The following is a 24,957-nucleotide window of genomic DNA, read 5'->3' as shown; positions in this document are numbered from 1 at the left end:
TTGCTCATTCATCTCTGCTGTTCTGTTGATTGGTTTTGACTTGTAAATTCTGTAATATATAAATTACAGGAACCCTTTATATCAGATATTCAGAACTTACAAGTTTTTCATTTGTCTTTAAGTTTGTCTTGGTGATTTAAAAAGTCACGAAAAATTTTAAGTGTATGCAAAGTTGAAGTAAATAGCGCGATAGACTTCACGTTAACAGTCAAAGCCTCTGCCGTTAACCAAGACAGGCCCACGCTCACTTCATAAATAATGTGTATGGTATTTTCTGAAATAGAAAAGCTTTGAAGGATGATAGGGGTAATAACTTTCCCACTTGTGCTTCGTGACTCTGCCTCTGGTGTGTTTGCAGATGTAGCCTTGGCCGCGGTCCTAGTCCCAGTGCTCGTCATGGTGCTCACCGCTCTCATCCTCCTAGCAGTGTGTGCTTGGCATTGGAGAAGCAGGTTGGTACACAGAGCAGTTCGCCTGATTGATCCAGGAAGGGGTGTTTCCAGGTGTGAAATAGAAACTAAATATAGAAAGGGCACCTGGGGGGCTCAGGGGTTGAGCATCCACCTTTGGCTCAGGGCATGACCCCGGGGTCCTGGGATCGAGTCCCACATCGGGCTCTCCTCAGGGAGCCTGCTTCTCTCTCTGCCGGTGTCTCTGCCTCTCTCTCTCTGTGTCTCTCAGGAATAAACAAACTCTTAAAAAAGAAAGAAACTAAATATAGAAGGTGAAGTACTATCCACCTTTTTTGAGGAGAGTTAAGGTAGTTATTAAGGTAAAAATACATTTGTTTCATGAGTTTATATCTGATTTTAAATAATTCATTTTAATTTAGAAATTGGGAAAAATAGTTAATTGCACAATAAATTATATAGTTAATCAGGAAAAAAACATTTATTTCTCCTTTCCATAAAAAATGAGTATGTTCAGTAACACAGTGGCTAAGTTCCTTTATTGTACCAGGACCTGCTTTACGTGCTGGAAGATACACATTGATCAGAACAGCCTGCCACATAATAGGTGCTTAACTAATATTTCCTGAAAGAATCTGCATGAACTATCTCCCAGGTGCTTGGCAAGGCTGACTGATAAGGAGCCATGATATGGCTTCAAGAGTTATTTTTGAGGTGCTGGGGAGCACAGATGTGAGAACCAAGAGCATCATCTGAAGCCTTTCTGCAGGAAGAAGTAATCCTCAAGTTTGTTTTGCCTTAAAGAGAAGGTTGAAGGAAGGTAGAGGCCAGCGCAGCCTCTGTGCTTGAGTGGGGGTAGGCTTGGCCTGGGATGGTGCGGAGGAGGGACCGTGGAGCTGCACCTGGGCCTGGATCGGGAGGCTGCGGGGAGACAGATGGGGGTTCGCTCTGTAGGTGGGCCTCGCCCTGAGGAGGGTGGAGCGGATGGCCCGTCCTCAGACCCCCAGGGCTGGCTGGCCACTAGAGAAGGGGGAGGGCTCCAGGATGACCGAAGTTTCTGGCTCGTGCAGTTAGACCCGTAGAGATGTCGTGAGTGGAGATGACAGAGCAGGAGGGACAGGTTTGGTAGAGCAAGAGCATGACTTGATTTGTTCACTGAAATATGTAAGCTCCGGCCTTGGGCTAGGGAGTGATCCTGTGCTGAGAGTCGGGCCGTGAGCCCTAGAGCTCCCAGGCTGGGGGAGGATCCAGAGTGGGAGATGGTCAGCAGTGGTACTGACCGTACGGCGGGGGCCACGGGGGAAGCGGAAGCAGCAGGAGGATCCTGGATTCATGGTCTCGGGAAGGCTGTCTGGACAGAGGGCCAGCAAGTTACTGTGAGAGCGGTAGGGAAAGGAGGGACAGGGGCTCTGGAAAGGTCCAGGGCAGAAAGTTCCAGGTGCTCTTGGGGACCTGGGTAGAAGCAGTAGTAACAATGAGGACCACAGCAATGGCTCGTTTGTATAGACAATTAAAGCTGATTTTAGAGATTATTGTGTTTTACATGGTTCAATTCATTGTAACCTCAAAACCACCTCCAAAGCAGGTCCTGTCTCACAGGAGGAGACCGGACCTACATGACCTGTCTGAGGTCACCCCACCCACACACACAGCACAGCAGGGCTCGGGCCTGTGAACCACTGCTGCCCTGTGTGTGCGGTCGTCAGGCAGTCAGGTCTCGTCCACTTGGGTTAAGGCGTAGGAGGTGAGGATTGGGGAGTCAGGTTGTAGGGCAGGTGGGAGGCAAGTCCTGAGGTCAGTTCGGGCTGGTGCTTAAAGGACCCTGTGGAGGGTCAGATTCTCGGGACACAGGTGGAAATCATGCCTGTTCAGGACAGCCTGTTCAGGACAAAACGTCTGAGCTGCAGAAGTGAAGTTCTAGGAATGTGGGTAAGGGCTTGTGGGGTGGCTCAGGCGGTTAAGTGCTGCCTTTGGCTCAGGTCACGATCCCAGGGTCCTGGGATGGAGCCCAGGTCAGGCTCCCTCCCTCTCACTCTGCCCCTCCTGCAGCTCATGCACGTGTACACATGTACGCTTTCTCTCTCAAATAATAAAATCTTTAAAAAATAAAAAACTTAAAAATAAAAAAAAAGAATGTAGTTGAAATTTCTAATGATTGGCTTCAGGAGGAGATGCATGAATGGGGATATGGAGAATAGCTGGGAGGAGAAGAATAATAAACAGAGCTGCAGCCTGCTGAATCCTTGACCCACGCTAAGCACGCCTGTTCTAAGCACTTTACGTGTAATAAATAACCTGAAGCTTTGTCACTTTAGAGTATATAAAATCTTTTTAGTACAACCTTTGGCTGATAATCAGACGGTTAATTTCTTGTCCCAGCCATATAAGGTGTCTAACTTCCACTTAGAATATTTTTGAGAATATTTTTGGTTTCTGTTTACTTTTAAGTCTTAGGATGATTTCAGGATTTTCAACATGTACCTAATTATTAAACCAGGCTTTTAGTGTTGGTTTTACATTCTAGTTTTTAATTAACAGCTTCAGCACCTACCATCTCTTCCAGAAATTTTACATTATCCTGTACTTTGGAAAAAAAAAAAAAAAAAGACCTATTTTAAATCCAGCCAGACTTTAGAGTGAGGAAGATTTTCATGTCAAATAATAAAAATAATGTCTTATACTGGAGAAGAATTGTTTTTAAGTAGGAAAAGCACAAAGCTGAGGCTCTCTTGAGAAAGCCGCATTTGTGATATTGAGCAAGTCCTGTAACTGTCTTGTCCTCGTTCACACACTAGAGTAATTTCTGCTTTCTCTTTAGCTTGCAAAGCATCAATTTGCACTAGATTTGAATTCTTGAGTCAGAACATGTCCTTTTAAGGCTCTTTGTAGATAGTAATCTTCATGGAGAGGAGGGAGGTTTCTCCTGGGTAAGATGCGTCCAGATTCTGTGAGGGGTGGACGAGGGACAGTCCTCTTCTTCATTGCCTTGGCCTCTCAGGCCTGGAGCATCCTGTTCTCACTCTGCCACTTGTCACTGTTGTAGCTTTCATTGACCCAAGCTGGGATGGCCATGGGAATGAACCCGGTGCAGTTACAGAGAACGTGACACTTTAAACTTCTTAGGGGCAAAAGACCACGGAAGAAAGACAGAAAGTTGGGAAAAAGAGCAATGCGGAAGCACATGTGGGGATTTTTTTTCCATAAATTTTGTGAATCAGCTGATTTGCATAGTTTGTATTTGAAACCAAAACAGACCTAACAATAACTTTCCCATAAGAAGCCACGTGTCACCCATGGGTCTTTGATTAGATTGTTTTTGTCTACATACTGAGCCTTTCTTACTCCTTTATCCCTTCACCCCTTGAGTGGGAGGTACCTTGGGTAACAATAATTCTCTCAGGAGGTAGTTGTTTAAAACTCCTGGAGAGTCCAGAACTTGAATGTCAGCAGTGGCAACTTGGAAAGGCGAATGAAATAGAGGACCCTGCCGAGTAGGTCAGCAAATGGAAATGTGTACTCCTGACTAATTATTAACTTTAGTGTTTATCCTAACTTTCAGAGCTGTCTTACTTGGGAACTCACTGTTTGCTAACATGTTTTTTTTTTTGTATTTTTCCAGAAAGAAGAAAACCGAAGGCACCTATGACTTACCTTACTGGGACCGGGCAGGTAACTCAGGGCTTTGCATCCCCTTCCATCAGAGGGAATCCACACCTTGCGGGTGGCAGTAGTGAAGGAGGAAAGTTGTCTTCAGGCCCACATAAACTCCCCAGCACTTGTGAGAACAAATGGTGTTCCTCTAACATTCGGATCATTTTTACTCTTCTGGAAAATCTCTTTTAGTCAACAAGTAATGAAATGAAAAGAGAGGATTTCTTGGAACATGCGCTCTGTTCCGCTCTCCTGGGAAACCTGTGTGGTGTGTCCAATGGATCTGTTTTTCTTGAGGAGACTGGCTCTCTGTGTGGCCTGTGTGAGCACTGTGTAAAGAGGTCGTGGTCTTGGTAACACTGTGTGTTTGTCCCTCTGCTGGGGGTACTTTCCGAGTATAGTCTAGCAGTTGAGGAACTGTCAGGCCTGCCATCTCTGCCATGATGAGCTGTTGTTTTCTGAATTCCTACGCTGTGTGGCAGGGGGCAGGTGGTAGCAGAGGACGCCAGAGGCCCCCTATAGCGTCCTACTTTCCAGTCTGGCTGGAAATAGAAGGACTGGAATAGAAGGCAAAAGCGTTCACTGCTGTGACTAGGGTAGAAGAGACCACGTGCTGGGGGTAGAGTCTGTGCTGCCAACGCCCCAAGGTAGATCATGGGAAGCATTTCTTCAGAAAAACTTACTAAAAAAAACCAGCCTACAACAGACAAACAGGTATCTGGCTGCACTTTTATAGCAGTGATTTGCTTCTGTATATGCTTTTGATAGACATTTCTACCATGCTCTGCATTGCACTAGACATCCTATCAAAGAAAAAGAAACAAGCTTGAACAACTTACAGATTTAGAACAAGAACAAACTAAACCCAAAACTACCAGAAGGAAGAAAAACAAAATGAAGAATGGGAAAATAGAGAAAATTGGGTGAAACCAAATGTTCTTTGAAAAGATTGACAAAACTGACAAGCTTTTAGTTAGATGGAATAAGAAAAAAGATTCAAACTACTAAAATCAGAAAAAAGTGCAGGCATCACTATGATTCTAAAGAAATAAAAAGGATTAGGAGAGTATTATGAACATCATATGCCAAAAATTGAATAACCTAGACGAAATGGACAAATTTCCAGAAATATAAAACCTACCAAGAATGAATCACAAAGAAATAGAAAATCTGAATAGAGCTGTAACTTCTAAAGAGATTGAGTCAATAATCAAAACTCAAAAAAGAAAAATCCTAACAAACATTTAAAGTAGAATTAAACCTTAAAGTTTACACACACACACACACACACACACACACACAAAAGCTGTTCACACCAGTAACTGAGCCAAGTAGCAGAATACAAAGCATGTTAAATCCGTTTCATTTCTGTGCACAGTGAACGATCTGAAATTATAAAAAACAGTTTCAGTTACAATTGTGTCAAAAAGAATAAAATACTTAGGAGCTCATTTAACCAAGAAGGTAAAAGACTTGTACAATACAAACTATAAAAATTGCTAAAGAAATTTAAAAAGATACAAATGAAAACACCTCCTATGTGCATGGGTTGAAAACGTAATATTGTTAACATGCCGGTACTACTACCCAGAGCAATCAACAGATTCAGTGGCGATCCCTATCAACATGTGTATGATATTCTGTACAAATGGAAAAACCCATTCTAAAATTCATATAGAATTTCAAGGGACTCCAAATAGGACAGTCTTGAAAAAAATAAAACTGGAAGATTTTACAGTCATCAAAACAGTGTGGTACTGGCATAAATATACACCAGTGGAATGGAGAGCCCAGGGATCAATACTCATAAATATGGACAAATGATTGTTGGCAAGGGTGCCAGGACCATTGGGGAAATGACAGTCTTCAGTAAATGGTGCTGAGAACAATGGATGTCCATATATAAAAGAATGAAGTTGAACTCCTTTTTAACACCATTTGTAAAAATTAACTCAAAAGTGGGTGAAAACACCAAAATGTAATATCTTAGTAAGACTCAAAAAAAAAAAAAAAAAGGGACAAAAAACTTGATGACAATGGTGTTGGCAATGACTTCTTAGCTATGACACCAGATGCACAAATTTCAAAAGAAATAAAATAGACTAGATGCCTGGAAATGTAAAATTTTTGTGCATCAGCATATATTATCCACAGCATAAAAAGGCAACCCACAGAATGGGAGAAAATATTGGCAAATCCTGTATTGGCTAAAGGATTAACATCCGGAATATATAGAGAACTTCTAAAACACAACAACAAAAAACAATTCACAAATGGACAAAGGACTTGAGTAGACTTTTCTCCAAAGAATATATACCAGTGGTCAATAAGCACATGAAAAGATGCTCAACATCGCTAATCTCTAGGGAAATGAAAACTGTGAGATAACACCTCACACCCATGAGGTGCCTCCTCTCGAAACTGAAGACAGGAAGAGTTGGTGAGAATGTGGGGACATTAGAACCCTGTGTACTGTTGGTGGGAACATAAAGCGGTTCAGGTGCTGGGAAAACACAATGGCAGTTCCTGATAAAAACGAACCGTATGATCCAGCAGTTCCACCCGACAGAATCGAAAGCAGGGTCTCAAAGAGCTACTTGGAAGTCTGTTTCCATAGCAGAGTTCTTCACAACAGTTAAAATGTGGAAGCAACCCAAGTGACCATCAGCTGACGAATGGAAAGGCAGGATGTTTTATTAGATACATACAATGGAATATTTAGCCTTAGAAAGGACAGATTTTCTGTAATAGGCTACAAGATGGATGAAGCTTGGGACATTACACCAAGTACAATAAGCCAGAAAAGACAAATACCGCATGGTTCCACGTGGGTGAGTACTTGTAGGAGTCAAAATCCTAAAGACCCAGAGTAGAACAGTGGTTGCCCTTGGTGGGGGGAATGAAGAACGAGGAGTTACTGTTCCACGGGCATCAGAGGTCTGCCTTTTAGTTTTACAAGGTTAAAAGTTACAGAGCTAGATGCTAGTGGTAGCTGCACAACAGTGTGAGCCCCTGACCTACGCTTAAAAATGGTTAAGATGGTAAATCTTATGTATTGTGTATTTTATCGCAATAAAAAAAAAAAAAAAGATTGAACATAGAGGCGGGTTTGTTTAGACGTGTTACAGAAATGGCTTCAGTGCACCAGGGTTTCTCCTGTAAACAGTGTCATCCTGTCACACAGAGGTTTGTATTTAATGGTCTTTCTTGCTTACAATCACCGTGAAGGTTGGTGGAAAGGAATGAAGCAGTTTCTCCCTGCCAAATCGGTGGAACACGAAGAAACCCCCGTTCGCTACAGCAGCAGTGAAGTTAATCACTTGAGTCCAAGAGAAGTCACCACGATGCTGCAGACCGACTCTGCAGGTAACTGTGGCCTTGGCGCGGGAGAGGAAGACCCCGCTGCAGGTAGCTGCGAAGTGCTGTGGGACCTGCGGGGTCTTTTAGCTTTTCCATATGTAGGAGATGAACTATCGGCTTGAGGTAGAACTACTTTTTAAAAGGATGACCTTGAGAGAGTCCTTTCTGGTGCCTTAGATGGTCTCCAGAAAACATGAGCATGCACTTCTCGTTAAGATTTTATTTATTTACTTCAGAGCGAGAGAGAGCATGAGCAGGGAGCCTGACCGGAGGCTTGATCCCAGCACCCGGGTCAGGGATCGTGACCTGAGCAGAAGGCGGCTGCTTAACCAACTGAGCCACCCAGGCACCTCCTATGAGCGTCCGACTCTAAAAGCTCTGGGCAATTTTATCTGTTTACCTGGAGTTTTGAGTGTTGTTAACAGTAGGAAAGACGGAGCGAGCCACAACAGTATTTATCCTATTAGTTTAGCACACATTTATTTTAAACGTCGTTCTATTTGAAAATACTATTCTAATAATGGAATTTTTTTTCACCGGTGAAACACTATTTGTAAATCTGAAGAAAATATATCAGCATTTTAAGATTTCATGAATGAGGCTTTATGGCATATTAATTTCTTACGAGATACAAGATCATGTTTTTAAGTTTTTACGTTGGTTCCGGTAGAGAAATCCATAGGTCTGTGTTGATAGGAATAAAAGCGCCATAGAGAGGTGTCCATTTTTGGTGTAAAGCTACGGCCGCCACCCCTAAATTGTATGATCCCTGTAGGACTGGGGTAACTTTTCTGTTGTTTCTGTGACGTCCACAGAGTATGCACAGCCACTGGTGGGAGGAATTGTTGGCACCCTTCATCAGAGGTCTACCTTTAAACCAGAAGAAGGAAAAGAAGCAAGTTATGCTGACTTAGATCCTTACAGCTCCCCGGTTCAAGAAGTTTATCATGCCTATGCCGAACCGCTGCCAATTACTGGGCCCGAGTACGCAACCCCCATCATCATGGATATGTCTGGGCACCCCGCAGCTTCCGTCGGTCTTCCCTCGACGTCCACTTTCAAGGCTCCAGGGAACCAACCCCCCCCAGTGGTGGGGGCATACAACACTCTGCTCTCCAGAACTGACAGCTGCTCCTCCGCCCGCGCCCAGTATGATACCCCAAAAGGCGGGAAGCCAGGTCCGAGTGCCCCGGACGAACTGGTGTACCAGGTGCCGCAGAGCACACAGGAGGTATCAGGGGCGGGGAGGGATGGTGAATGTGATGTCTTTAAAGAAATTCTCTGAAGGGGGTGCTGCTTTTTCTAGAGCATCGTTTTAAAGCACATGGCCTTTTTTGTGTTAGTGGTAGTAATATATAGAATGTATTACGTATCTGTCACAGACGTGGTGGGGAAATGTGATGACCGAGGTACAGGGAACTACTTACTAATCTTGCCATCTTGCTTTAAAAGTGTTACTGTGGCAGCTGCCGCTGCTTGCCTGTTAAATTTCCAACATCCTGTTTGTTACTACTGTAAAACACTATTTTTAATACAGAAAAAGCTCCCTACTATGCACTTCAAAGAAATTAAGAATCACTGAGAGTATTTATTACCAATGCTGCAGGTACGTTCATGAACTCCAGAGGTGGCTCTGTAAGCCAGACTGGCAATAACGCACGGTACTGTTCTTGAAATGTCTAATGGCTTGAAATTTTGCTTTGTGAAAGGTGGGTAGTGTCCTGAGTTCTCTTCTATTCCTCTATTTCTTATGGATTTTTTTCAAAAATTAGTGATAGTCATTGTTTTGATGGCAGTCGTACACTCACCTGTCTTAGGAAGCTCTCTGGGTGGAAACGGACTCGTAAGGGGCAGGGAGTCTCCACTTTCTGACACGCTGAAGAGCTTTAACACTTAATGGTGACTTGGATTCCTCCCTGCTCGTTCCATCTGGGGCCAGCCCCACTCTTGTGTCTATAAACTGTTGTGGGGTTTTTTTGTTTTTTGTTTTTTTTTGAGTGAGGCTTGCTTTCTCAGCCTCGTGACTCCTCTAATTTCAAAAAGCTCGAACAGCGGTTCTAGCCCTGCTCCCCCTTCGTTTGTTCCCAGGCGAGAGGCGTCTGCATGAACACTGTGAACAGGACCCCTTGCATTTACCACCGTGAGAAGCAGATTCCTTCCTCAAAAGTCCTAAAAATTACCTTAAAAAAAAGGATTCACCCTCTTTGAGATTTTCCTTTGAACTTGAATGTATTTTTGGTCAAAAAGCATTTTTAATTATCCACAGTGAGGTACTGAAAGCCAGCATGAATTCCTCAGTTGTGAGTGTGCTCACCTAGGGACCAGATGGATGTCCTAGTATCCTTGCCGGTGAATACTGAGGTCTTGTTCTTGATGCTTCCAGGCAACTTCCTCATCACCCATTTGCCCAGAACTAGCTTTAGATAAGTGACAAAGTCCTGTACAAGTGATCAGCCCATCGCATAAGAATCAAAATCTTAGGCAAGAAGAGCTGGCCCTAGGACTAAAACATATAATTTGACATCCCCTCTTCTGTAAATCTTAGGTAATTTCCTTTAGGTTCTAGCCATTACTTACAGCCTCTGCCCCCAGATTGTTTCCAGAATTTGCTAGATTTGCAAAAAGACAGTGTTCGTTTTGCTTGCCTCAGTGTATCTGTATCCTAAAGCACTGCTTTAAAAATAGAATTCTTTCTGCAGCCTCTCTGCCCTCCAGTACTGTGATTTTTTTTTTTTTTTTTTTGGTGTTACCTTGATTTGCCTTTGCTTTTCCAGACAAACTTTGAGGCATAATTTTATTCATTGAAAAAATATATTGTTTCAAGATATTTGAAACAAAAAGCACAGATGGTGAACTTTTATTAAGACACGAATGTGTGTAGCACAGGTATTAATGCAGGCATCCCCTTTCAGGTGGGAAGAGTAAACCAATTTATTTTTTTATTCATCCTCCATACATAATAAATAATTTCCCCAATCAAGGCCTGTTTGAGAAGCTTTAAGAGAAACCATTTCATTTTCCCAAAGATGCCTGTTCTTTTTAATTTTGTACACCTGATTTTTAAGAGGTCAATGTTTTCTTAAATGATGAACTACCAATGATTTTTATAAGTTTTTATTGCTTTTTATATTTTGCTTTCCAAATGAAGAGCTGAGCCTGATATAGTTCTGATTTTGTACTTTTAGTTCATTTGTTTTCATATTAGAGTTTTGTTTTTAACTACATATATCTGATGCAGCTTTGGAGACAATCAACTGAACATGTGAACGTAACTTTTTTTACCCCACCCCCGCCAAATTCCCTTAAATTTTTATTCTTTGCTTGAAACTGGTTTTTTGAATGAACTTTTTTCCTGTTAGCACAATTACAAAAATAGAATCAGACAGTGGTACAGCAGGTGCGGCCCTTATAAGCTTTCCTAAAATCACACTGACTTTAACTGTGCTGGTTCCTAAGGTCATTTAATAGTAAAGATATTGTGAATGCTGAGTTATATTAAAAGCTGCAACACTAACTGGATCCTACTGTATGTGCAGGGTCTAGTCCAGTTATTTAAATTCATGTTTCACTATTTGCACTTTGCATTGAACAATGGGTTTATCAGCTGATGCAGTGGTTCATGTAGAGAATTTATACAGCACTTGAAATTACGGTGTCCTGCGTACTCTTGCCCGCCCCTGCCCCAGCAGAAAATACACTCCTCTAAACCTGAAAGTGGCCGTAAGTCCGGAGACAGTGAGAAAGCCTGAACTTCTTTGCCTTGGCTCCACACTGACACCTGGAGAGCAAAAGGGCTGAGAAACACCAGGTCAGATGACAAGAACTACGAGTGAGAGGCAAAAACTTTTTAAACCCTTTTAAAGAGAAATCAGTTAAGCTCTACCTTTAGAAAACTGCTTATTAGCTCTGCTTTTCTGTTCTGAACTTGAAGTCCCTAAACTGCAAAAGTCTAGTAAGAGTTGGATAGTTATGAAAATACTGTTGTTTTTTTTTTTTTTAGGTCAACTGGCACCGATTCTTATTTACTCCAATTTGTGACTAGGTTTTTTTTTTTTTTTTTTTGGCACTGGGAAAGGTGAAAGCAAAACATATTGGAAATAAAAATGGCTTGAGTGTCAGTGATAGTCTCCCCGAATGTACTTTTCTTACCTCGGCATGTACTGTAGTCACTCGGTATTTGTATATGTTGCTAGAATGTAGATTGTATAAATAGTGAGATTTTAACGTGTTCATGTGTTTTTAATAAATTGTACATATGTATCGGGCTGAGAGTTTCTTCTGGCTTATGTGAAGCCACGCTGAGGTTTATAGCCTCAGCTCCCACTGTACAAAAATGCCGATTCCTCAAGTTGAGCATCCGCCAGATACCATACAGCCATTATTTCAGTCCATAAACACTTGAAAATGCCACCTGGGGTTTTTCACTTTGCAGCCAGGACTGTCTTTGTACCCTGAATGAGTCCACCCATGGAATCCCAGCCGCCAGGCTGCAGCGTGCAGCTGTGTACGTGCGGGAACTTTCCACCTCCGTTACAGGGGAATCAGCTGAAGCCACGTAGACATGGGTTCAATCAACTACGAGGCTTCTCCCCCCTTATGCCGTGCTTCACGATTTATCCCAGTGGCTGCTCTCATATTTTGTCTCTGAGACTCAGAGGCAGGCTGGTTTTCAGGAACACCAGCAGTGTCTCTCCATGACGATTATCGCTCAGAGGATAACAAGTCCTTCAACTCTTACCTCTTCTGAGAGCTGTTCATTCCATCCCTCTTTGAGAAGAGAGACGGGCGCACGTTTGTTGGACAGGCTGGTTTTGACTTGTCTGCATCCAGCAGGACTCTTCTCTGATGCACCCTAGGTAGCCGGGTAAGCCTTCCCTTTGAAGATGGGATTTCACCGTGGACAAGTGAGATTTTTCACGAAAGGACCATTTAAATCCAAAAACAGCCTGAGGAGTCTGAAGGATTTACCTACTGTGCCGTATTCATCTTTCCTATTTCAAATAGTAAACTTCCAAATTTTAACATATTAAGGCAGGCAAAAGATGACGTTTAAGAACTGTCTCCTTGAGGTGGCCTAGCTCTGCTTCTTTGTATGAACTTTAAAATAATGCAGCCACCAGACTTTAGTAATTGCATTCCTAGGTTGTTTACTCATCCAGAATTTCACATGTAGCCTGTTTCCTCCACCTTAAAAACAAACACCTTTCATTTTATAATCTGGTTTACTTACAGGAAAAAAAGCTTAATGAAACCATTATGATCTTAGATTTCATAACCGTACCTACTGCTATGGTTGGGCCTGCTTTAAGATTCAAATCCGTTTCCTCGGGTTCAGTAAAAAGGAACTCGATACTTGCCTAAACCGGTTCCAGTTTGCACAATCACATGGCTATTCCCCACCAATTTACAGTAGCCGAATCCGCCACCAACTCTGTTCAGAGTTTGTGGTGGTCAAGCTAAAGCCCCTTACTTGGACGTCACATGCCCTCAGAAGTCAAAGATGAAGTAACTATTAAAAAAGATGTTTAAAAACACTTCAGAGAACTAAGGTTGTTTTAAAACCAACGCAATCAAAACTTCCCGGATATCTAAGCATATCTTCTTGGTTTTTATAAATTAAATATATTCACAGAAATTAAGCTGGTGGTTATGAATCACCAGGCAGCAACAGACTGACTATACACAATTTTTTGACAAGTGCATCCAACATATTTAAAAATAAACTAAAAATTGCAGTATAAAAATAAAACTAATACTCTTAGCATCATCTGCAGAGTCTGTAGGGTCAATCTTCAGTCAAGTTGATTACAAAGTTTTTTTCTAGAATGTCCTTCAAAAAGAGCTGTTCCGCTGTCACATTGTGATACGCATTCTAAAGAAGAAAAGTAAAATAAAATCACCATCTAGCCCAATCTCAAGATAGTAACAGCAATAGTGGGATAGGCTATCTAAAAAGCGTCTGACTAAAAAAACTCAAGTGAACAAGTGTACAGGTCAACTTTTAACTTGTTACCTTTTTCCTTGTTCATTCCTTTGCTAGAGTTTTCCCTAAAGCCCACTGTTTCCACTTAAACTATCCCATAAAAGCACCCCCTCATATCATTCCCTAATCTCCCAAATCATGAAGTCAAACTAGAGACCAAAATTTTAAGTCAAAATGGGTTTGTCCTTTAAGCACCTGAAATGCATGTTTTTTAAAAAATAATTCAGTTCTAGGGATCCCTGGGTGGCGCAGTGGTTTGGCGCCTGCCTTTGGCCCAGGGCACGATCCTGGAGACCCGGGATCGAATCCCACATCGGGCTCCCAGTGCATGGAGCCTGCTTCTCCCTCTGCCTGTGTCTCTGCCCCTCTCTCTCTCTCTCTGTGACTATCATAAATAAATAAAAATTAAAAAAAAAATTCAGTTCTAGGGACACCTGGGTGGTTCAGCAGTTAAGCATCTGCCTTAGGCTCAGGGTGTGATCCTGGAGTCCTGGGATCGAGTCCCACATCGGGCTCCCTGCACGGAGCCTGCTTCTCCCTCTCTCTGTGTCTCTCATGAATAAATAAAATCTTTTAAAATAATAGTAATAATTCAGTTCTATTGACGATATCCTCATTTTCCTTAGGAAGCTGTTTCAATGTTCTGTTATTTAGATCACTAGAAATCCCACAGGTGCTACAGGAAAAGATGAGGGCTGAAGAAAAATGATCCTGAAGTATGTCCCACGATGGGGTGGGAGACGAGGTAACCTATGGTCTAACCCGAATAATACCACTTCCTCGGCGTATGTAATGTGTGGGGATGATGACTTAAGGGGACTGATTACATATGATATGTCCACATACTGTACAGCAAACCATTCAGATTTCCCTATTAAAAATGTAAAGATAACATTTTAGTCCTATCACTTGTGATATGCCACTAACCTCAGCTGGACAACAACTTCCCATCCAGTTAAAAACTCTCAGAGATCCAATCACCACCATTGATGTTTTCATTCAAAAGAAACATGCTCTACTCTAAATGTTACCTTTCTGACTATGAATATTCCCTCATGGAGTTAAAATGTTACAGACTTCTTCAATATCTACTTTAAAAAAAAAAAAACACCTTTGAAAAACACAGCAAAAAGCTACATCATCTTCCCAACTCCAAATTTACCTTCTCCTTTATGGTGTTTGCAGTGCACAATCCTCTTAGATAAGGGTCTCTGTTCCATGGCCATGCTTTTAAGTGAATTTGAGATATTATCAAGAGCAAGCTGCCTAGGTGTAGATTTAAATAGTGCAGAGATGATGGCAATTAATAACTATGTCCTTTTCCCAAGGGTCTGAGGCCCACAGATTGGAATTACTGTGCTAGTGATGACCCTAGATTTGAGTCCCAGTTTCAGCTCGTGGTAGTTCTCGGTAGAGTTAAGCAGCTCTCAGACTCTCAAAACCTACTTCCTCAGGGAAAACAGGGGCTTTCCGACTCTAAAGGTCAAAGATTTCACCCACGTGTGTCGTGTGTTACCTTATTCATCAAAGACATGGTCGCGTTCCCATAATAGTGTAAAGGGCTCTTGAGGTCAGAAAAATTGTATTTAAAACCAGCAAGGTGAACTTCGTGACATATGTGAAAGGCCAGCGTGATGGCAATAATTCCTGTTGTTGGGTGTTTGGGTTTCTGGGGAGGGAAATGAAAAAAAGTGTTTTTAAAACTCAAACAAGATCCTTGTTTCCAAAGCATAGTTGGGTGACCTCATCATACAAAACCAGGACTTCTGAACACTTATTCAGGTGAGAAATACCTAACTTCAACCCTCATCGTGTCTAAGGCCCAGGCCCCGGTTAATTTCCTACCCCTGAAGAGCATATAAATGTGACTGAAATCTTAGAAAATCTTTCTGATACACCTCAACTGCAGTATTAGCCCGGGGGACAACTATCCAAGGAAGAAACACTGAGGCTCGAGGAGACGGATGCTGCTGCTACCCCAACTTTATAAAACATGCGGAACCAAGCTTCCTGTACAAAAAGCAGCCTGAATTTTGAACCCGTACATGAAACGTAAGGTTAGTTCGCTAATGGATGGAATCACGGTAAAAGGCTTCATTCACATAAGCCTTAAAATAGATCGCTTTTATAATAATTTACTTCAATAACAAATAGTAAGATTCTAACTTCCATAGAAAATAAAAATTCCAGATGTAAACATGATAAAGTCAGTGGAGACTGGACCCTTATCAACTGAAAAGCCAAAAGGAGGAAAAAAAAAAAACCCACACAAGCACCCCCATGAGAAGGCAGTAACAGATGTTTGACAGGCAGTTTTTAATTCTTACCAGGCTGGCCTTCTAGGGCAAAAACAAAACACATCTTAAACTCTTTAACACAGCAGTCTAAGGAGACTTCCTTTCCATTAAAGGTGTGACTTAGAGTCCATGGAAAGAACACAATGATTTTGAGAAAAAGAGAAAAAAAAAAAAAAAAAAAAAAAACCCAAGAAGCACCATAATATCAAACTCCAGGAGGCAAGCTCATCTGAAAACTGCCTTTTGCAGAAGCTTTTCTTTACCCCATGCCCTACTGTGAACACCGTAAGGCTTCACCATCTGCTAGAAAAGGAAATTACTGGTTGGGGTTAAAAACCTGGGAGTCCTCCAACCTCCCATATCCCATCGCTTTTTCCCTCTTCTGTCCTTCTGTCCTCCACTTCCTTTCTTCGTACCTTAGAGTACTTCATTCATCATCATAATCACTCCCTTACAGAGACCTTCCATTTTGTGCACCTCTCACCCACAGAAATAGATTATCCCCTGACGGAATCTTAACCCTGGCTCAGTCTACACCCGAGCAGAACAACGAGCTAAGAGAAGACCACATGTGCCTGGGTACACCTGACACGCATGGCCAAAGTCTCGAGTGGCTGTCAGTATTCCCCTAGTAAGTTTCCATTCCTACCCTCCAACATGACCACTTTATACCTTTATCAGCTTCCTTCCTCCTTTGAACAGACAATTTAATCCTCATTTCACTAACAGAAAATCTATACCGTCTTCCCAACTCCCAACTACCTTCATCTTTACCTGTATTTTCAGCGCTCACTCCTTTTATGTGCTGGCGATGTCCCTGCTACCTGTGGCCAGCCTCTGCACTCGCGCTTTCTTCTTTCATCCCATCTCTTCTCTCCCAAGTCTGCTTCTACAGTCACCCACTTGCTCTCCTCCATTTCCTCTGCTGAATCCTTCTCTTCAGCATATAAACATGGCACCCATCTTTTAAAAACCACCACAAGAGCAACCTTCCTTGATCCTGTGTCTTTCAACCATTTCTCTGCTCCCTTTTCTAACAAAAGGCCATTGAAGAACTGCCTCCACTTGCTCATGCCCTGTGTTCTCTTTAACCTAGTTTAAGCAGGCTTTCTTTTTTATTCTTGTCCACATCATCAGGATGACTTCACGTTTCCAGAACCAGGGTTTGTTCTTTGTGCTCAACCTCTGGACAGCATCCCACATAACTGACCTCTCTGAAACACTGCTGTGTCCTCAACTTGGCTTTTGGGATGCCACGTTCTACTGGAACTTTAATCTAGTTACAACTAGTTTTAGCATCGTCTCTAAGATCAGGATCTTCCTATGCTTTTGGAGATACTACCTAAAATAAAAAACAAAGGGGGTATCTGATCTTACCTGGCAGGAAATAAGAGTGAAAAAAGGCATAAAACATACATTCAGAAGCTGTCGTTTCCCCTCAAAATTACTAAGAAAGTACTTAAGTTGACCTTTCCTCTCAAAATTACTATGAAATAAGGCTTACATTTAAAACATTTATGCTTTTTGACTTGGGAATTCCACTTCCAAGGAGTCTTAGAAATCACACAAGTGGGCTGAAAAGCCCTATAATCCTGTGTATTTCTACATAATTTATAGAGGGGAAAAAAGATGGATTCAAGCAGAAATATCTATAAATAGGGGAATAGTTAAATGGAGGGGGGAATGGCAGAAAATATCCACGGTAGAAGTGCAATTATACTGAAGGAAAAATAGGTGTTTGTAAATGCATAGATGATAGTCTGGAAGGATATAAAAGGCAAAAAAAAAAAAAAAAATACTTGTGGGATAATGAGTTACAGAGGGAAGAGAAGGATGATTTTCTTTATATGTATATAAAATCAAATCTATATTAAACAATATATGTTTTTATATATATACACACACACATATTCCCTTGAACTTATTTCATAATAAGCATTAGAATCTAATAGTTCTAAAGTTTAGAATCATATTAAAAATTAAATCATATTAAAAAAAAGATACCTGATGTGTGTTTATCTCTTTGGATTTTCCCTGATGACAAAAAGGGGACACCTCATGTCAAGTGAGCTATTATGTCAGTTTCTCAGGCCTCAAGTGAGAAACCCGTCTGGGCCGCCACTGGAGGGGCCCCTGGAGGGGCCCAGTGGGCCTCGTCTTCTGGGGCATGGAAACCAAAGGGCTCCAGGAGTCCAAGTCAGGGAGACTGCTTTTAATTAAAGAATCTGGAGTTTCAACAACGTTTCCTCAGACTTCAGTGCCAGTGTCTCCTCTGACCACAGAAGTATGGCTACCTTGTCCTTCGTCCCCTTGGCTGAGATATTTTTATCCGAGACAGTTCTCTCGAGCCTGAAAAGCCTTGCGCTTGTCCTGAGCCGTCCTGCTACCCCAGCACAGCCTGCCCGGCAGCTCCCTCCCACTGAAGACACTGAAGACAGGTTCTGAGAAAGGAGGCGCTGGGCCACACAGAGGAGAGAGACCCCAGAAGGCTCTGAGGCCAGGAAAAAAAAAAACATAAAACAAAAAACCCCCACTCCACCTAAGACTCTTTCCTTGCGATCTGAAAAACAAAAATAATATCCCAGCTGCCTAATTCACTGCCCCAGATGTGGCCTTCAGAAGCCACCCCGAGTCCTGTAGCTCATCCTTTCTGAGAACCCTAGGAACTCTCCACCCCACCCCTAGCCAGATCTTCAGTTTGAAACTGTGCAAAGAAAAATAACGTACCTGGTTTTTGGGAAACACTTTTGGGAAGTGAAGCAGTTCATAAGCTGCCATTCTGATAATGAAAGGATCTAATATTCTGATTTGATAAGGTTTGTAGATCAAGTTTAAAGCTGGTTTCTTCCAAAAACCATTAGTGTTCTGAAATAGAACAACACAAAATAGAACATTGTGGTTGTCCTTTTGGTTTTTTAAGTGAAAAAAAAAAAAAAATGAAGGTAATCGGAAGGCAGATGGATGTTGCCAACTTACTATTTTGCCACCCGTCAACACTTCCCACAGCCACTTTAAGTCAAGCGGCTTAAAAGCAGTGAGAATCGCTGTAGTATTAGGATCATTGTGATTGGGATCTGAAAAAACAGATTCTGGATAAAAAAGTCGGAAGGTTGTCCTTCTCCCAACTTCCTCTTCATGTCCTAAAACAGGACCATTATTCATTCTGTGGGTAGTAAAACACAAAATATGTAGACCAAGTGCGTGAGCCAATTCCATCCGTTTCAGAGCTTTCAGAACAAACAGCAGCAGCCAGTGGTCCCAGTGCTTAAAGCTACAAGGCAACTGTTGTTTGTTTTTGTTTTTTTAAATACACAACAGCCAAGGAAATAATTCCCTTTCACAAAACGGCTGCTTTTTCAAAATTAATTGTGGGGCCACTGGTAATTCAGCCCTACACCCAGGAAAACCAAAGTCTGCGTAAAACAAAATGGGAACCTAGAGCCACAGCATGCTAGGGTTAGAAGAGACCTAGGAGGGCCTGCAGCCAGAACCCCCTGCATCGGGGCCCTGCAGTCCAGAGACAAAGCGCCTCGCCCAGGGTTACACAGGGTGTGGCACACGGAGGGACAGGCAAGGGCTCTGAAGGTGATCTGAAGAGCCACCAAAATTGCAGAGCTCTGGAATCCATCTGAACCTGCCTCATTACACCCAAGCAGATGCGACTGGCACAGCGAGACCCGCTGCTGGGTTTGCGGCCGCGGTGCCGCGTGCATCGGCCGAGGGGGCACAGGCTTTGTTTCCCCAACACTGGCCCCTGGGGGAGCGGTACGGTTTCCCCCTTTGCCCCCAGCTCCCTGTAACACAAGACGGTCCCAGTAACACTTGACACGACTTCCGTGAATCCGTGAAGGCTGTGCCCGGGGCACTCCCCCGCCAGGGGCTGCTGCCTGCTGCGGCCCGAGGAGCAGGTGTCTAGACCCTGGGGAGGGGGGGGGGACCCTCTCGAGGGTCTCACACTGGGCAGTGATCCGGGGAGCGTGGGGCATCCCCCTGCGGAAGCCCCGGCACAGCCCCCCCCCCCCCCACGCACCGCCCCACACAGCCCAGGATGACCTTACTGCGACCTTTCGGGGAGGAAAGGGAGAAGTGGCCTCAGCTCCCCGCTCCCCCCGCGGGCTCCCCTGGCCGCCCTCCAACCCCAGGTCTCCGTCCGCTGCAGGGGCCCAGCCCGCCTGGCGCCCCAGCCCCTCGCTCTACCCTGGCCCGGCCCACGGCAGGCTCCGGCACCCCGACCTTCGCAAGAGGAGCAACCAGGAAAAGCCTCCTTCCAGCGCATACCATCTCCCCTACAGCCCCTTCCTCGACCCCACACAGAACTTCTCAAGACCCTCGCCTCCCCTGGCCTCCCCCTCTGTCCCCGTCCTTCTCCTGCAGACCGCGCTGCCCGGGGCGCCCCCCGATCCTGCCTCCAGCTCTGCTTCTGGGGAGCGTGAGCGGGCTTCGGGGGGCCAGGCCCACGGCCAACTCCGCGTCCTCCTCTGGCAGGACCTCCGGCCAGCGCTGCGCACAGCTGACGACCCTTCTCTCCTCTGAAACCCTCCCGACCTCACTGGTGGATCCTCTTCCATCTCTCACTCCTCCCCGCCCCCCCCCTTTTTTACTTTACCTCCAAGCATAGAGTATGTCAAGACTCAGTCCTGGGCCCTCTTCTCTTTCTTGGAAGTCTTGCCCAGACCGTGGTTTAAATTCCGCTAACAGGCTGCCTTGAACCTCCATCAAGCCTTGAACCTGTTCCCCACCTGCCGACCTGCCCCATCACCGCAAATCTAGAAGCATCTTAAGCCGAACATGTTCACAAAGAAATCTTGACTCTCCTCAAACATGTCCCTACCCTAGGCTTCTCCCAACTCAGTAAATGGTGCCTCGAGACCCTACCCAGTCAGTCTCTGAGGCCGAAAACCCAAAGGGGGGCATCTGTTCCTTTATCCCCACCTCCGCTCACACCTGGAGTGACAAGTCCTGGTAACTCCACCTCTAAGACACGTCTCCATCTATCCACTTACCTCTCTGTCGCGACAATCCTCTTCCAAGCCACCACCACCTGCCTGAATACAGCCACCCCACTGGCCTCTTCGTTTCTATCCTTGTCCCTCATACCCCACTGTCCATGCTACAGCCAATGTATTTTAAGAACAGAACCAGATCAATTTGCTCTCTTAAAAATCTTCAGGTTTCCTGTTGTACTTAAAATAAAATCCAAGTTGTAACCTCAGTTTATAGAGTCCCACACAGCCTGCTCCTTCCCGGACTCTTCAGCTTCTGATCCTGCCGCCCTCCCTCCTCACTGGTTTGCTTGCTCCTTCTCTCAAACCCAGGATCGTATCCTCCCCAGGACCTGCACTAACCATTCCCGCTGCCCGGACTGCTCTTCCCTAGTCTTCACGTGGCTGGTATAGACGATCACTCAGGTCCAGGTGGAGGTCTCCTCCTCCAAGTGGTCATCCATTCTAAGGTAGCTATTCTGTCGTCTATCCCAGTATTGTCTGCATGGCCTTTATTTTTCGATTTCCTTATTTAATTTCTGTGTTCTCCCCCCTTCATGAGAATGTAAGCTCCACAGGGAATAAGAACATTATTATTTCTGCTCTACCCCCTGTGGCTAGAATTGTGCCTGGAATAGTAAGGAGACCTCATAAATATTTGCTAAGGAGATGATGTGACAATCTAGGCCTACCCTAGCCAACCACTGAGACCCCGCTTGTGTAATGGACTTAAATAGATCTAAGCATCTTCCTTTTAAAATGACAGTCCTACTAAAATAGAAAACCATACTCTTTAGCAACAATTCCAGATTAGCAAATAGGAACTATGTTTACCTTATTATGACATCATAGGAGTCAATTTTTTCTCCTAATGTCTTATTCTTCAGAACTCCTCCATTACCAACCACCACGCACTTTTTACACGGCACACTGTTGAGCAAACAGACAAGCGAGAGGTTGAGACATCTTTCACATAACTGGGCGATTCCAAGAATTCGTTCAGACTTTCCGGAACCCGACGCCAAATTTCACTTGTTGCATAGGTAGAAAAAGAACCAATTGTGACTTAAATGTCTAGGGATATATTAGAAAGACGCAAGATTCAAGAAATAACACTCCACAGGAAGCACATGATCGTTAGCAACTGACAGTTGCTTTTAAGTCCATACACAGTCCCTCACGTGACTCTCCTAACCACCTGCTGAAACAGCCACGTTCGATATTTCCATTTTACAAAGGAAAAAAGCATTCAGAGAGGTGCTGGCGAACACTTCAAAGTCGTACTCCCAAGAGGCAGAATCAGAATTTGCATCCAGACCCCAGGATGACAAAATCACCACCTGGCCTGTGGTCCTGCGTGTTAATATTGATAGTGTGTTCACGTCACACCCCTGTACATTTTTCACCGGCACTGCCCACTCTGAGCATCCTGAGATTCCAGCTCTGGGTCACGGCCGCATCTTGTCAGTGTGCGGACAGTTTGGAATCCGGTGGGGAAGGTGTAGCCTCCCCGGCCCTGCCCGTGAGCCCTTCAGTTCCCCAAACACGTACTGCTCCTTGGAGCTTAACCAACGAAAACTAAAAGTTCACTCGGTGTTCCTGGCAGCTTTCAGGTAGATGACGAAGCGGGACCTCCTGCTGCTGGCGGGGATCAGCCCAGGGCCCCGCACTGTGTACCATCAGCTCTCCGCAGACCCGGCCTGGCCCGTCACCGCCTCCCGGCCAGGCCTGGAGAAAGGACAACACAGATCATGCCCCTCTCCTTTGGGGGACGAGGCTACAGAGGGGAAGCCTGTTGAGACTGGCTTTCCAAAGCCTTCATGACATGAAAGTGTAAAGAAAAAAAAAAAAAAACACTGCTTCTAGAAATCATGAAATAAAGCAGACCAGAACTCTAGACTATAAGGCTCTTCGGAAATTAAGGAGTAGCAGAATCACAAGTACTGTAGCATCTGTCAACTTAGGGGGGCTCCTGGGCGGCTCAGCTGGAGGACCATGTGGCTCCCGACTTCGGGGTCGGGAGTTCAAGCCCCACATTGGGTGTAGAGATTACTTAAATAAACTTGAATGAATAAGTAATCCCAGAGAATACAGGAGTAACTAAAAAGAGCCGAGCGCCGGCCCTGTCGGGTTAAGAGGGGACAACGTCCACGTTGCACACAGATGCGTAAGTTGACTTTCCTCACTGGGATCTGTTTAGCGCACCTATTTGGGAAGCTTTGAAGTGCTGGAAAATGCTCTTCTACGCATTTTGATTTGGGTCTCTTAGGTCCCCAACCGAAGAGTCACGTCCGACTCGGTCTACTTTGTCATACAAAGGAGAAGATCCAGAGCAGGACAGGCGTCAGAGACTGGGTTAGGGCGACCTTGTCCGGGCACTCCTGGAGGACGCACCCCCAAAAACTCCCACCGTGGGCAGCCCACAACGTGCTCTAGAATTCCAGGAAGGCAAGGTTACCCCTGCTGCTCTGCTGGCGACCAGGGACCCGGAGGGGAGGGGAACGCTGGCAAACAGCCCAAACCCTTTCCTTTGGGGGGTTGGGGGGGGACCCTCCTCCTCCTCACCGGACTCTCCCCGCATGTTCTGTAACAAGGGCAAGTCTCACCCACAGCTGGTCTGACTCTTGCTTCCAGAACCTTGGGGCTCATTTTAATGCACATCAGAGGCTGGGCCTCCTGAGGCTGGCGCCACCTCCCCTGCGCCCCGAGCGAGGCTGGGCACCTCGGGCACCTCGGGCACCGGAGGGAGAATGGAACAGCGGCTCCGACCGCGCACGGGGCTGCGGGAGAAGAGCCCGAACCCGGGCACCGACCGGGCCTCCCCGTAGGCTGCGGCGCCCCCTCCCCGCGCCCTCCCCGGAGCCTCAGCAGAGGCCCGACCCGCCCTCCTGTGTGGAGGGGACCCGGGGGGGGGCCGGGAGAGGGGGGGACTCGGGAGCGGGGGGGAGGCGGGGGGCCTGGAGGAGGAGGAGGGGGGGGCCTGGAGGAGGAGGAGGGGGGTGCCGGGAGGGACCCGCGGCTGCGCCCCGCTCCAGGGGCTCCCCGCGGCGGGACAGGCGGGGGAGCAGCGGCGCCCCTCGGTCATCCGACGGGTCACGCCCGGGGCCCTGGCCTCCCGCCTTCCTCTGGCCGCCCCGGCAGCCCCATCACCCCAAGGCGGGGGCCCGCGGTCCTCAAGGCGCTTCGCGGCGCCCCCTCCCCGTGCTCCCCGACACTTCCCGGTTTGCCCCCCGGCCGCGGCGGGAGGCGGGAGGCCGGAGGCCCCGGGTCAAGGTCAAGGCAAGGTCGCGGCAAGGTCGCGGAGTCCCCACCGGCCCCGGGGCTGCCCCGCGGGGGGTGTTGAGGGGCTGCGGGTCCCCGCTGCTCCCGGAGGGGGGGGGGGGCAGGGTCCCAGCTCGGAGCCTCCTGGGGAGGCGGCCGTCCCCGCACGTCCCCCGCGACGCCCGGAGGGAGCCCCGCTGTGCGCCCCGCCCGTGGTCAAGGCCCTGGGGCGCCCCGCGGGCTGCACCTGCGACAGTGGGGCGGGGGGGGGGGGGGGGGCAGGACCCTGGCGGCTGCGGCTGCAGCGGGGCTCCCCGGGCGGGCTCCCGGCGGGCCGTGGAGGGGGCGGGACGCGGGGGCCGAGGCCCGAGCTGCAGGGGGGCCCCCCGGGGGCTGGAGAGCTGCCCCCCCGACCCCTCCCTCCCGCAAGCTCCTCCCGCGTCCTCAAGGGTGGGCGAGGCGCGGGCCGGGCTTCGGGGGTCGCGATGCCCCAGCAGCGGAGGCCCAGACGGGGCCGCGGAAGGGACCTGCGAGCTGCCCGGGGCCGCCTCGGGGGCATCGCGGGGCCCGGACCGCAGGTCCCCAGGTTCCCCGCTGCGCCGCGAGGGCCCGCCCGGGGTCCCGAGGTCACGAGGTCCCCTGCCTCAGCCACCAGCAACACCACCCCCCCCTCCCCCCCCCCCCGCCCCGCACACACCGAGGGGCCCGCGCCAGGTCATGGAGCAGGCCGTGGTCTCCCCAAGAGCCGGGCATCCCCGTGGGCGCCCCCCGCCTGCCGACTCCCTCACCCCCCACCCCCCGTTCCTCGACCTTCCCCTTCCCGGCCAGGTCACGTCCCTCCTCTGAGGCCACAGTCCCGGCCTCACACCCAGTCTGCGCTTTTCCATAAAAGGAGGAACACGGGGGGAAAAAAAACAAAAACAAAACAAAAACAAAAACACCATGAAAAGGTTGCTCTAATTGGTTTTAAAAACGGTTTGTCGGGGTGCCTGGGGGGCTCGGTGGTTGAGCGT

General features: G+C 46.4%; 2 protein-coding genes and 1 long non-coding RNA gene across 21 annotated transcripts in view; 2 read left to right on the top strand and 1 right to left on the bottom strand.

Moving 5' to 3' along the window:
• DCBLD2 (discoidin, CUB and LCCL domain containing 2) overlaps nucleotides 1–11,681 on the top strand; it is an 80,869-nt gene extending 69,188 nt beyond the window's left edge. For all 3 annotated transcript variants that reach the window (XM_025416915.3, XM_025416898.3, XM_025416906.3), the window contains 4 exons: nucleotides 359–452; nucleotides 4,030–4,079; nucleotides 7,290–7,427; nucleotides 8,237–11,681. In XM_025416915.3, the coding sequence (XP_025272700.2) occupies nucleotides 359–452; nucleotides 4,030–4,079; nucleotides 7,290–7,427; nucleotides 8,237–8,706 (752 nt within the window). In that variant the 3' untranslated portion in view covers nucleotides 8,707–11,681. The remainder of the gene's footprint in view (nucleotides 1–358; nucleotides 453–4,029; nucleotides 4,080–7,289; nucleotides 7,428–8,236) is intronic.
• The window catches only part of ST3GAL6 (ST3 beta-galactoside alpha-2,3-sialyltransferase 6), a 77,939-nt gene that overhangs the window by 10,993 nt on the left and 41,989 nt on the right, over nucleotides 1–24,957 (bottom strand). For 7 of the 17 annotated variants that reach the window (XM_025416956.3, XM_035709826.2, XM_025417005.3 and 4 more), the window contains 5 exons: nucleotides 21,518–21,613; nucleotides 18,678–18,864; nucleotides 18,429–18,566; nucleotides 14,921–15,073; nucleotides 11,403–13,293 (listed from right to left, as the gene is read on the bottom strand). In XM_025416956.3, the coding sequence (XP_025272741.1) occupies nucleotides 13,207–13,293; nucleotides 14,921–15,073; nucleotides 18,429–18,566; nucleotides 18,678–18,864; nucleotides 21,518–21,613 (661 nt within the window). In that variant the 3' untranslated portion in view covers nucleotides 11,403–13,206. Of the gene's footprint in view, nucleotides 1–6,730; nucleotides 8,292–11,402; nucleotides 13,294–14,920; nucleotides 15,074–18,428; nucleotides 18,567–18,677; nucleotides 18,865–20,704; nucleotides 21,018–21,046; nucleotides 21,187–21,517; nucleotides 21,614–24,957 lie in introns of those variants that run through there. The other 10 variants (XR_007407908.1, XR_007407909.1, XM_049105299.1 and 7 more) reach the window with 8 other exon arrangements.
• Nucleotides 15,471–23,576, top strand: LOC118353150 (uncharacterized). Its single transcript, XR_004811514.2, has 3 exons — nucleotides 15,471–16,332; nucleotides 21,017–21,153; nucleotides 22,290–23,576. It is a non-coding gene; the product is annotated as an uncharacterized LOC118353150 (long non-coding RNA).

The sequence above is a fragment of the Canis lupus genome, chromosome 33 (genome assembly GCF_003254725.2).
Source record: "Canis lupus dingo isolate Sandy chromosome 33, ASM325472v2, whole genome shotgun sequence".
Taxonomy (NCBI): Eukaryota; Metazoa; Chordata; class Mammalia; order Carnivora; family Canidae; genus Canis; species Canis lupus.
This window is presented reverse-complemented; position numbering and strand designations above follow the sequence as displayed.